Source organism: Sycon ciliatum, chromosome 1 (genome assembly GCF_964019385.1).
Source record: "Sycon ciliatum chromosome 1, ocSycCili1.1, whole genome shotgun sequence".
Taxonomy (NCBI): Eukaryota; Metazoa; Porifera; class Calcarea; order Leucosolenida; family Sycettidae; genus Sycon; species Sycon ciliatum.
The window spans coordinates 92,946,167-92,959,406 of NC_088643.1; the positions used below are offsets into that span (position 1 = coordinate 92,946,167).

Sequence of the window (13,240 nt, forward strand, 5' to 3'; positions counted from 1 at the left end):
TATACACACATATACACACATATACATATACACACACACACATATACACACATATACACACATATACACACATATACACACATATACACACATACACACACATACACACACATATACACACATATACACACATATACACACATATACACACATATACACACACACACACACACACACACACACACACACACACACACACACACACACACACACACACACACACACACACACACACACACACACACACACACACACACACACACACACACACACACACACACACACACACACACACACACACACACACACACACACACACACACACACACACACACACACACACACACACACACACACACACACACACACACACACACACACACACACACACACACACACACACACACACACACACACACACACACACACACACACACACACACACACACACACACACACACACACACACACACACACACACACACACATACACCCAAAGTAGATAAAGCATGCAAAATAAATCCAGTCCATGCTGGGAATCTTTAAAGGGTAAGTTAAGGCTAAAATCAAAATTTCACCAGTTGTAGTGGGGTACTGAGTCGAATAGTCTTGGTCCGAGAAAGCTGAGACGCTCCGTTCCCACTTGAATCCCAATCGAACTCGCGCAATTCCACCGAAACTGGGTGACTGTGCCCTACTAGATGGGGATTTGTATGCAAAATGTCACTAAAAGCGCCATTTCGTTCTTATAAAAGCACGGATGACCGCGATTGGCCCACATGTTGTAGTCTTTTGGACGCTGAGTCGACTGGTTTTGGTCCGAAAAGGCTGCGATGCAGCGTTCCTTCTTTATTCCCAATCGAACATGGTTGAACAAGCGGCCACGTGCTCCTGAGTGCCCAAATCACCTGGTCACCACGCCAGCAGGCGACAACTTTCACACCAAGGTTCAACTCGAGTTCCACTCGAGTGACAGGACTGCACCCAAAAAAGGTCAAACAGGCTAGTAAGTTGTACCCTGCAGGCACGGTGACCAGGTGACTGGTGTACGCAGGAGCACGTGACCGCTTGTTCAACCATGTTCGATTGGGAATAAAGGAGGAACGCTGCATTGCAGCCTTTTCGGACCAAAACCAGTCGACTCAGCGTCCAAAAGACTACAACATATGGGCCAATCGCGGTCATCCATGCTTTTATAAGAACGAAATGGCGCTTTTAGTGACATTTTGCATACAAATCCCCATCTAGTAGGGCGCAGTCACCCACTTTCGGTGGAAGTGCGCGAGTTCGATTGGGATTCAAGTAGGAAGGGAGCGTCTCAGCTTTCTCGGACCAAGACCATTCGACTCAGCACCCTGAAGACTACAACTGGTGAAATTTTATTTTTTGCCTTAACTTCCCCTTTAACGCTCCTGCGAGAAACTCAGAGGTTTCCAGCAGGATGCTAGGCCCAGCACACTAATACACTATTGCTACTTCGAACTGGAAGCTCTAAAATACAAATATGCTAAAAGTAACTAGGAACAACAGTGCCATGACTGTAATGCTAAATAGAGGAGTTATCACAGCACTTTGCTTGTGTAGTCTTAGGATATAAAACAGCCGCCATGAGACACATATTTCAGTAACACACTTCTACTCAATGTGAGACTAGCCAAGCATGCAAGGAGTCAGTGCCAGTATGCTCAAACAGACCACTGGTTTATCCCAAAGTAGAAAACAAGCCGCAGCACGCAGTGTACACCAGTACATGTATATCAGAAAACTGCTAGCATCCAGGCCCCTACCTATGGCTGACTCCACTGCCCATCGGGTTTTGGCTGTCCAGGTCCTCCAAGAGCTTGATGCGGTTGGAGGCAGTTGCACGCATCATCTTGTCCTTCTGGCATCCAAGAACTACTGGATTATACTGAAATCTACGTCCGCCAGGAGACACATTGTCACCACGGGCACATACTACACTGACCTGATCGTCACGAGACAATGAATGCAAGATGCTACTCACAGCTTTCTTTGCCATCTCCCACCTGCAGCAAATGCACACAGGTATCGTTGAAGAGAGCGTTATGGTTGTCTAGTACAGTAAGACAGCGGATCGTGAGCAACAAAATTCCGAGATGAGTATCAGCAGTAGCCTGCCTGTACTGCATGCGCCTAGCAATGAACAATACTGCATCTCGGCATGGAATTGCACAAGTTGCCAGGGATGGTAACCGGTGGCAACTGAAATCCGACCCCGGAGCAGTGTGTTTACTTTCTAGCGGCCTCTATTTCGTAGTGTTACAATCCCATAATGCCCATGCCGGGTCTTTGCGACGCGAGCGCACCGCTCAGGCCGAATCAGGGGGTCAGGGGGTCGGATTTCAGTTGCCAGCACTGTAGTTCATCAGCCACTGCTGAACTAGCAGAGTAACTAGCAGAGTAACTAGCAGAGTAACTCAGTTGCATATCGGTACAAGAGTAACTCAGTTGCATATCGGTACAAGAGTAGTGTGGAAATACCTCAAACACACTGTCAGATACACTTCAAAGAACTGTTGTACTTCATGTACAAAGTCACATACCGGTATGCAGCTACAGCAGTTACATGTATACCTGACATCAAGGAAGATAAATATATATACCTGAAGTTGGGCACTAAAGTGAATGCACAAGTATACAATGTTGCCTCCGGAAAAGGGACGTTCACGGTTAAGGCTCAACTCTGATTTTTATCCATACACAACAGAGGAAAGGAAAGAAGGAGTCTTCTGTGCATTCCACAACTATAAGCAAAGGGGCCCAGCAAAAAAAGGTCAGGGAACATCGACTTGGAAGAGAAGAAGTTGGAGGTAATGTGATACGATAAATCTGACCTTTGCTTCTCCTCCATTGACATACTGCAGTCAAGGAAGATGCCCACAATTTTCGGGCCCGAAGTTGCAGCTATGTACCACGGCCGCAGGCGAGGATCATAGTCCACGCTAAAACCAGCAAAGTTATTCTGCCACTCTAAGGCCGGGTAAATTCGGTACATTCCAGTTTCAGAACCAAAGTAAGCCCACCTAAGGAACATAGACACGCGTGCACACACGCACACACACACACACACGTGCGCGCGCATGCACACACGCATGCACGCACGCACACACGCACACACACACACACACACACACACACACACACACACACACACACACACACACACACACACACACACACACACACACACATACATACGTAAAGAGGATAAAATAATAAATAATGATGATGCGAACTGTAGTGTCACGTATAAAAGCATGACCCGTATAGAAGCCGATTTTTTGAAGAGCGCCGTGACACAGAAGCACGATTTGAATAACGTTAGAAGCATACGTGCAAGTACATGTATGTGCACACTACATGCATGACAATGTGCACTGTACAGTGTAGACTGAAGATTTTGACGTAGGAGCATGTTTTGAATAGAAGCATGGTTTGAACTAGGGCTCAAACGGTCACGGTTTTACCCCTAACGGTTAACTGCTAAGCTAACGGTCGGTTTAACGGTTACCGTATTTTCCCCATTAAACGTACACGTCTCCATTACTAGTACGCCCCCAATTGTAGTACATGTTGGGTGTGGATCGAAAATATGAAAGGACACGTCTCTAATAATAGTACATGCCGGAACGATGTGATGGATTAGTGGGGTACAGATACCAGGGTCCATCTTACTTCGTTTTTCTTACCCGTTCATCATATTTGTATCTTTGTACACTGATTCTTACCATGGTTGGGTGTATTTACAGCCTTACAGCATCATTATCACGAGTTGTTTGCCAACCAACCCAGGCAATCAATCTTCCCAGAAACAATAAATGTACACGTCTCCAATACTAGTACAGTCTCCTATAGTAGTACAGGTCTGACCACCTTTGAAAAAATAAAAGTACTGTACATTTATTGGGGAAAATACGGTATAACTTATAAGCCACAGCAATCCTGCGTACTCTTTTTTAACCGTATATTTGACTATACTCATTCAAAAAATGTACCCTACTCAGTACAACGCACACATGTACATTCTCTTGCATGCTCATTCATACATACTCTCACACCAAGAGACCAGAATAAGATATGACCGAGTTGACAGCCCGGAAATTGCGTACGCGTGCGATAGCCTGTGAAAGTGCATACTTTGCAACGACCTGATACTTGAAAAATTGACTGAAAAGTTACTGCGTATCCCTTATCTTTATCGGTTAATTCTTCGTAACCGGTCTGCAACCGGTTAATCGGACTAACCGTTTGAGCCCTAGTTTGAACCCCAGCTTATACGGCCGTAAGCACCTGCTTTTATATACGACATTACGGTATGCAGATTGAGAATAGCAGATACAAGCCAGGCAAGGCTTAATCAGGATATTTATAATACTTTGCAAGAAGGTCAAGTGTCTTTTGGTAGGATCCAACTCAGTCTGAAAACGTCCTCTCTCTCTCACTTACGTTCGCTTGTACAGCGTGGGAACAAAGATTTCGATTTCGGATTTCGGATGTGGGTTTTAAAAGTATTGGCATATATACAGGGTAACTAAAGCAATCCAGTTTAGTTCGCGCATCCGCTATGCAACTCAAGTGAGTGGTCGGATTTCTCTGGCAAGCATTGTATTAGCAACAAGCTCAGCGGAAGCAAATCTGAACTGCACTCATTTCAAATAATAATACTGAAAAGTGCTCAATATTTATGTCACTAATTTTCGCTATTTCTCAGAACCAACAAGTTCACGGTAGGAAATATTTGCAGAGCACTATGGCCATGCTCTAAACTTCACGTAACACGTCGCAACGTTTGCGATCGGAGCCCCTTGCAAAATCAGAAAACAAATTTAGTTTTTACGTGGCAAACATCACCTGTATTTACAGCACAGTAAAACCTGTAACTAAAGACCACCGTGACTAGCGACCAGCCTGGTACTACAGACCACTTCGCCAGGCACGGACGATCTCACATTCGTATATGGTTGTGCGGTGCAAACCTCTAACTAAGGACCACCTGTCACTAAAGACCGCTTTCTCTGGCCCCAAGGGGTGGTTGTTAGTTACAGGTTTTACTCTACATGAAAACATGTGAAAACAAGAAAACAAGAAAACCTGCAAGGCACAAACACTATGACAAGTATACATGACAGTGAAACCTATCCTAGCCGACCGCTCAAACGAGAACTTCAGAATGTGGCCGCTGTGTATACTAGTAGGTGTTTCCCTTGTCCAGGTTCATATTAGCAGAAATGATCATACCCCTGGTCCCGGTTGTAGTGGTCCTGTGGGAGAGGTGGTCGTCTTGTCAGGTGTTACTGTGCATGTTTGTACAGGTAGACTCCCTCTAATTCGAATACGGTATAATTCGAACCTTCCGTGTAATTCGAACTTTTTCGTCGTACCGATCTTCTGCAAGTCACTTCAAGTCAAAATCGAATGCATAATTCGAAGTACGAAAAGTGCGCCGGTTGGATAATTCGAACCCAGTCTTCGTACAGAAGAGCTGTTTACAGTACATTGACTATGTTCTTTGAACGCTTATTTCGAAGTGAGGTTGAGTTGCTATCCTTGTAATTCGAAGTTCATTCTTTTCTTCTTCTCTAGCCAAGAGTAGCTCAAAATCGATCGATGGTCCGCTGCAGGATCGACTATAGCGTTCCAAGAAACCCACCTTCTCTCGAAATTTGGTTCAAGCGCGTGCGAGGCAAATTGCATCTTTTGTTGAAGACGACTTCTTCCAGGTAGCTGACTCTCTTCGCGGATCTCGATGGCCTTTCTTGCCGCGCCAGCTCGTGCACGGAGATGTTGGCGCACAATAACACTATTGTCGTAAATATTGTCTATGCCTATGCTTCACTTCCGTTCTTCGGAACGACGTGCTGCTGTCCGACGGCCTTTCATGACGTGGATTAGGCAGCGCAGTTCTTTTCCGTTGAAATAGGGCTTGAAAGTGATGACGTCAAAAACGGCCTGGGAGTAGTAAATTGACATCAGATTTCTATTTTGGATCCACTAAGGTGTGACTTTGCTATTGCCTCAGTATGTGGGTGCATAGCAACCCACTCATGTCGTATGCAGGTGCAACTTTTACTTCGCCACCAGTTGTCACCCCGCCCCCACTAGCCAAATCAGTCAGTTTCACTGGCAACATCACCTTGCTGTGAGTGAGACCGCTTGAAATGTGCTTGGATCCATACAAATACTGGATCCAGGTGGATCCAGTTTTCGAATTTTTCAAATTGTTGCTATGCCATTGCTATGGAGTGACGTAGCACTTTCAAGCCCTATTGTTTCAGGAAAGCTGCAGTGGCTGACAACTTCTTCACTAGAAGTAGAAGACGTAGAAGATGAAGATAATAATGTCAAATGATTTTGTGTCGATCCAGTGTTTTGATGATCCCACTGCTGTTACGCGTATCCGTTGTACATGACCGGTACACGGTACGACCACCTATGTTTCGTTGATGCAAATAAAAAATAATGTGCAAAAAGTATTCAGCATGCGATTTCAAGCATTTTGACATACATATCAGTGCATGGGGCTGCATTCGGATAATTAGAAGTTCCGGATAATTAGAAGTTAGGGCCTGGCAATTTGAGGTTCGAATTAAAGGGAGTCTACCTGTATAAGGAAGTGATGAGAATGACACCGGCAGGGTTTGCACCGCTTTTACAGCTTTTACAGCTTTTACAGCTTTTACAGCTTTTACAGCTTTTACAGCTTTCTCAGAACACGACATTCTACAGGCACATGAATACAGGTTTGATGTCTGGAAATGAAATCATCATCATCATCATCATCATCAGCAGCAGCAGCAGCAGCAGCACTCTGTCACTCTACCTGGCATTGCGCCGTGTCTCCATAGCTTTCAATGCACTGTCAATCTTGGAACTCCAGTCCACAACGTCATACAGTTCGCTTGAGACGCGGTCGACATCTTCCGGAATCTTCACGGAGCTTTGCTGAAAGCTGACGTGCCGCCGAAAGGTACTGCAGATAAGAGAGTAACAGATGAAGAGGCATGGGGGGGGGGGGGGGAGATGCACATTCTGGCTTCACAGAGGGCACTGAGCTACACTCCCTAGGCTATTCGGTCCAAACATGTAACTAGTTACACGCTGAACGGAAGTTGAAAGACTTTAGGGATGCACATGCTCCTGTGTCCCACACAGAGTACGCACCTGGTTACTTGTCACAAAGCCAACATGTCTTCCAAACCACAACAATAGGCACCTCAACAAGAGATGAGTTTTCCGCCATTGTGAACTTGTGTCAACAAGAGATAATAATACAATTATGCAAATAAGCAGGTAGGCAGGCATTACATTTCAGAATGCTCCGTCCCATATCAACGTGATGGCCCGTAGTATTCTATCTCGACAGCTAGATTTTGTAGTTTTTTTTCTTCATAGTACACCCTAGAATCAAAGTTTCACCAGTTGAAGTCTTCGGGTGCTGAGTCGAATGGTCTTGGTCCGAGGAAGCTGAGACGCTCCCTTCCTCCTTTATTCCCAATCGAACTCGCACACTTCCACCGAAACTCACACTTCCACCGAAACTGGGTGACTGCGCCCTACTAGATGGGGATTTGTATGCAAAATGTCACTAAAGGCGCCGTTTCGTTCTTATAAAAGCACGAATGACCGCGATTGGCCCATATGTTGTAGTCTTTTGGACGCTGAGTCGACTGGTTTTGGTCCGAAAAGACTGCAATGCAGTGTTCGGCCCTTATGTCCAGTCGAACACGGGTGAATATGCGGCCACGTGCTCATGCTTACACCAGTCGCCTGATCACCGTGCCTACAGGCTACAACTTTCACACCAAGGTTCAACTCAAAGGTTCAAAGGTTCAACTCGAGTGACAGGAACGCTGTAAAAGTTGTACTAGCCTGCAGGCACGGTGACCAGGCGACTGGCGACAGCAGTCACCCAAGTGACAAGTTGTTCCACCGCCTCCTCGCAAGCAATAACTTCGGCAAGTGGGTTCTGAATAGTGCGGAGGGTTACCACATAGACTGGCTGATGACTCCAGTACAAGAAACTATACCCAAAGAACTAGTCTTTGCCGAGCAGGAAACAGCTGCTCTGAGCAGAGAAGTCCACAAAATCCCCGAGAAACATGCAATCTCCGAGGTGAAAGAGATAAACGAGCAAAGCTTCATATCTCAGTTGTTTGCAGGCCCAAAAAAGGACGGCAGGACGAGACCTGTGGTGAATTTGAAACGATTGAACAAATTCGGTCAAACGGAACCTTTCAAAATGGAGGGCATTCAAATGCTGAAGGACATTTTGAAACCGCTACACAAAAATGATAAGGTGCAATACATGTACAGTCGACCTACCCTTATAACGATATTTGCGTCAGACCAAGAAATATTGTTATAAGGGTAATAATTATTGTTATAGGGGTAACTGGTTCATTTCATACACATACGTCATAATGCATGGATTTTGTTCATTTTTTACACTCTTCATAGCATAAAAAATTGATATACATGTACATCATTTTACATGCACATTATGTATACAGCAAGGTGCCCACTGGTGCCCCTGTTGCATTTCGTCGTGTCCCAGCGACTTATCAAGTGAAGCATGCCTTACCTGGATAGTGGGCTCTACATATTCCCTGCTAGATATTGTTATAAAATGGAAAATGTCGATTGGTCAGCCCATTTTATATTGTTATAGGGGTAATATCGTTATAGGGATATTGTTATAGAGGTGAGGCATTGTGTACACAAGTCAATGGAGTGATTTGGTTTGGCAGAAAAATAACGTTATAAGGGTAATATCGTTATAGAGGTTATCGTTATAAGGGTAGGTCGACTGTATTAGAATGAGAAGACTCGTGAGCTGAGCCTTACCTGTTGTACTGGACTTGTACTTGATTTCGGTCAAAGATACTATCTGCGTCCAGGTACACAGACGATGAGAGTGCCGACAGAGACCGGGCAGCTGGTGATGCTGTTGGTTGAGCTGCAGCAGACCTACGTGCTGAAAGTACAGCATCCATCACTGCCTTGGTTGCCTCGCTCAGATCTTTTGTGAGATCAGTCAGTTTTAGCTCAATACTGCGCAAAATGTGGGTGGCATTCAATTGTTCCACACCGCTCTGGGCATTGTCATACAGACTCTGCAGCTGATCTCTCTGTATACCATTGCCAGCAGTGGTGACCAGAGAAGATTGTATGCTCGATGCCATGGATTTGATGTTGTTGTCAGTGACTAAAGCTGAACTTGAACTGCAGATCACCAACACTACCACGGCTACCAACAGGAATGATGTCATCCTCTGACCGGCATTACCAGTCATACTGAATGATCCACTCAATACCAAAATCAACGGTAGCAGCAGGACTAACAGAATACTTGGTTTCAACAATGAACTGCTGGCAACCAATGTTCTCTTGCTCTCTTCTAGCGTAAAGCAGCTTTCTGTCCTGGAGGAAACTTGGAATCGGCGGTCAGCGCAGTAAGCACTTCCATTAGTGCCATAGCGTGTTCCCAAACGTACTCCTTGTAATCTAGCATCTTGGCATGCACTCAGTAGATCATTGCAGAAATCTTCACACACAGTCAGACGTTCCTGTGCATAGAAGTTACTTTGCCTGGGATCGCACACATAACACATCAAGTAGGTGATGTAATTGCTACAATTTCCATTGGAATTAGCTGGTATTCGTACTTGGCTAAATAGTGAGTTGATCTCCTCATTCACACAGCACGAACTTTCCTTATACCACGTACAGTTCCGCAATCCAGGTTGCGGAGAGGGTGATTTATTTCCGAAGAAAGAGCAGAATTGTCCCTGAGCTCCGACGCAGAAAATAACAATTACGAAAGCAATATGCAGCAAAGGCAAGGAAACAACATTCTTGCTGGGGTAACCGCCAAGTGCGTCCATTATGATAAAGCTACACAACCCACCAACTGGATACGAACAAGCAGAGAACTACAAGCAGCGATGCAACGAAGTCCTTGCTGATAAGTGATAATTATAATTATCAGTGTTCCAACATTATGCACTTTGATTCACACTTTGTATTTCGGAACCAGGAAACAGGAAGTAAAAAGTGTGAATCAGTCATGTCTTGAGATACCGGTATCTCTACGCACGCGTCGGGACGCGTATCCCTGCACAGTCTAGTCTGGTACATGTACATGGTCGCGTTCGTAGAGTTTTGCCTTTTGAATGACACAACTCGTCACAAGCCACAATGAACAGACTCTCATGCAGTGTGAACATGGTGAACGCACAGTTCAAAAACCATTCAGTTCGAATGATTGTGATTGATTGAGGCTTCGAATTATTTTTTGCCCGGTACCACACACACAATAATTATAGTTCAACTACATGTACCAAAGTCCATAACTATTTTTAAAGGGGAAGAGAACAGCCTCGGATAAGCGGAATGTCAGAAGTTTGGATGGTTCGGCACTTGGTAATTGAAGGTACTAAGTATCTACCTAATAAGTAATAGTACTGACATAGCGAAGTAAAACGGACGATCGACATTCTGCATACATCATGTGTACTATACGGTGGGGCAGACTCCACGGTGGGGGCCGCTTGTCTGCTCAATTGTCTATGGAACGTCGGTACTTGTGATTTCAACCTCCACCATGATCTCCTCAAGCTTCAAATCGACATTGTAAGTTTTCTCAAGTTCTTTTTAGAACCACTACTACATGACATGATTGTACTTTCTTACTGATCATTTCTATTACAGTCACGTTCTTTTCACACACACACACGCACGCACGCACACACACACAGTGACACACACACGCACGCACACACACACACGCACACACACACGAGGTTAAAATTAGGGGTGAAACGATTAGTACGAATTATTCAAAGAGTCGGCGTGGAGAAAGCAATTTTATTAGTGCAATTAAGAGTATAATAGATGCAGACATGGCCAGACAACAACGAGTTCATGGAATTTTTAAGGATTTTTATGTTATTCAAAATCGATTTTTGTGTTCCGCTCATCAGTGAATAGTATCGGAACTGAGGGTACTGTGTACAAAAAAATAGAACATTTTATAACAGCACTAGCAGCACCCCAGGCCAGCGTTGCCTGGCCGAATGTGGCATGCGGGTGAAGCAAGTACATGAACAGCACACTTGCTCAGCACGTGGTGGTGGCCAGACCGCTGAAGTCCTGGTGAGGAAGGTTCTTCATGGTTGGAAGGAGAAGGAGGGACGTCTGTTACGCCTTCGGGAGGCTGGTCAGGGTTGTCCATCACCTGGTGGCGGATGAAGCGGCTCAAAAAATTCATAAACTTACGAACAAAAGTGCGATGCGCTCTTCACTGCAGATCAGATGCAGAGTGCAGTCAGTGCAGATCTTTTGTATCCTTTTCTTCTGCGGCCGCTAGCTACACTGTGCTACACTGTTCGCACGCTTCGCGTGCTCAGGGCAGCGCTGCTCCGCAGCGCTTCAGCGTGACATACACACACACGTCACAGGTGCCTCTTCTTTATAAGGAGCGTGACACACAAACACACACAGACACACGTCACAGATGCCTCTTCTTTATAAGTAAAGATAATTAAAAGTGTGAACAAAAAAGGAAGTGTTACAGCATTACATAATAGGTGTCAAACATAGTGCTAACATATATAACTGAGTGCAGGCACAAAGCATGAGGTGATACAGTGCAACATGACACAACATTTACATCTGATAACCAGCTACGAGAACAACTTTAGCGCGACTACATGCTTCTTTTGTTTACAAAGAACAGGATTATGCACACGAATACATACAGCTTCCAGAACCTCAACTGCTTAACATAACTTGCACCGCACAAAACAGAAAAGTGAGAATCATCGTACACACTAAGACAATCTGGACGTGATAACAAGTGACAAAATACAGCTGACTTTTGGTTATCAGATGTAAATGTTGTGTCATGTTGCACTGTATCACCTCATGCTTTGTGCCTGCACTCAGTTATATATGTTAGCACTATGTTTGACACCTATTATGTAATGCTGTAGCACTGCCTTTTTTGTTCACACTTTTAATTATGCTGTTATAAAATGTTCTATTTTTTGTACACAGTACCCTCAGTTCCGATACTATTCACTGATGAGCGGAACACGAAAATCGATTTTGAATAACATAAAAATCCTTAAAAATTCCATCAACTCGTTGTTGTCCGGCCATGTCTGCATCTATTATACTCTTAATTGCACGAATAATTCAAGTAATCGTTCGAAATTTTGCACTCAATGTTTTTTAGTTTTTTTGTTTTTAGTTTTGGCATTCCATTTTTCAAAAGCTTTTGTTGTACCGCTCGTCCACTGGTATTCATGCATTATGCATGCCTTTGAGTCAGTATTTCACGACTTGGACGATGCGATCACCACGGCAAGTACCGTACTGGCAATATATGTTGCCGCGTAACGCGTAACGCAGGGGGGTGCGGCGTAACGCGCGACCAGGCTAGTGTGACAAATTTTCATCAAGTTCGTAACGCTCGTCCGGCGGGGTGCGATCTTTTCATTGCAGTTTGCACTGCAAAAAAAGGCTGAAAACTGTGAAAGCATGTGTACCGCGTGGTGAAAAGTTCAAAACTGGACGCAGCAGGAAGTCCTGACACTCGAAGGCGCATCATTCAGTGGTTGGCGATCTCAATGGTTTCTTCTTTCCCGAGGTCGTTTTGCGAAGAAGAGTATTATGTTGTACACTCATTAACTGTGTGAGTGACAGTAGTTTTTGGAGGAAGCGCTCTTCCCCTATGTCACTTTCCTTTTGATGATCTTTTTGTGAACAGATCACTCTGATAGTTAAAATATACAGTCTTCTATTGATATCGTTGTCGCCCTTTGCCGTCGGGTTTGTAACAGTTGGATAGCAACTGAATTTCTGTGCCTTCAATGTGGATGAAAAGAAAAAATGATGCGGCAAAAGCAAAAAAATGATGCGGCAATAGCAAAAAAGTGATGCGGCAATAGCAAAAAAAGGACTGCGGCAATAGAAACCTGTGTAACGGCTCCTGTGCGACTTTGCATGTAACGCCCTGCGTGCGGCAAACATGTGCCAATGTAACGCTTCATGGCCTCACTGCGGCAACATATATTTCCAGTACGGTAGTGTTAGTTATGATGAGATATGAAAGTACTGATGAAAATCGTTACTTTACACTCTGTACTAGACGTCGGCGACTTTTGTTCTATGTTCACAGATAATTAATTTCTTCCGGGTTGGTCGAGAACTCACA

General features: G+C 44.6%; 1 protein-coding gene across 1 annotated transcript in view; it reads right to left on the bottom strand.

Annotated features, from left to right (window-relative positions):
• Positions 1-10,045, bottom strand: part of LOC135806547 (voltage-dependent calcium channel subunit alpha-2/delta-1-like) — a 36,933-nt gene extending 26,888 nt beyond the window's left edge. The window contains exons 1-4 of the mRNA XM_065320745.1: positions 8,866-10,045; positions 6,842-6,991; positions 2,856-3,044; positions 1,788-2,027 (exon numbers count right to left, since the gene is read on the bottom strand). Of these exons, the coding sequence (XP_065176817.1) occupies positions 1,788-2,027; positions 2,856-3,044; positions 6,842-6,991; positions 8,866-9,905 (1,619 nt within the window). The 5' untranslated portion in view covers positions 9,906-10,045. The remainder of the gene's footprint in view (positions 1-1,787; positions 2,028-2,855; positions 3,045-6,841; positions 6,992-8,865) is intronic.
• Positions 10,046-13,240: the final 3,195 nt, after the last annotated feature.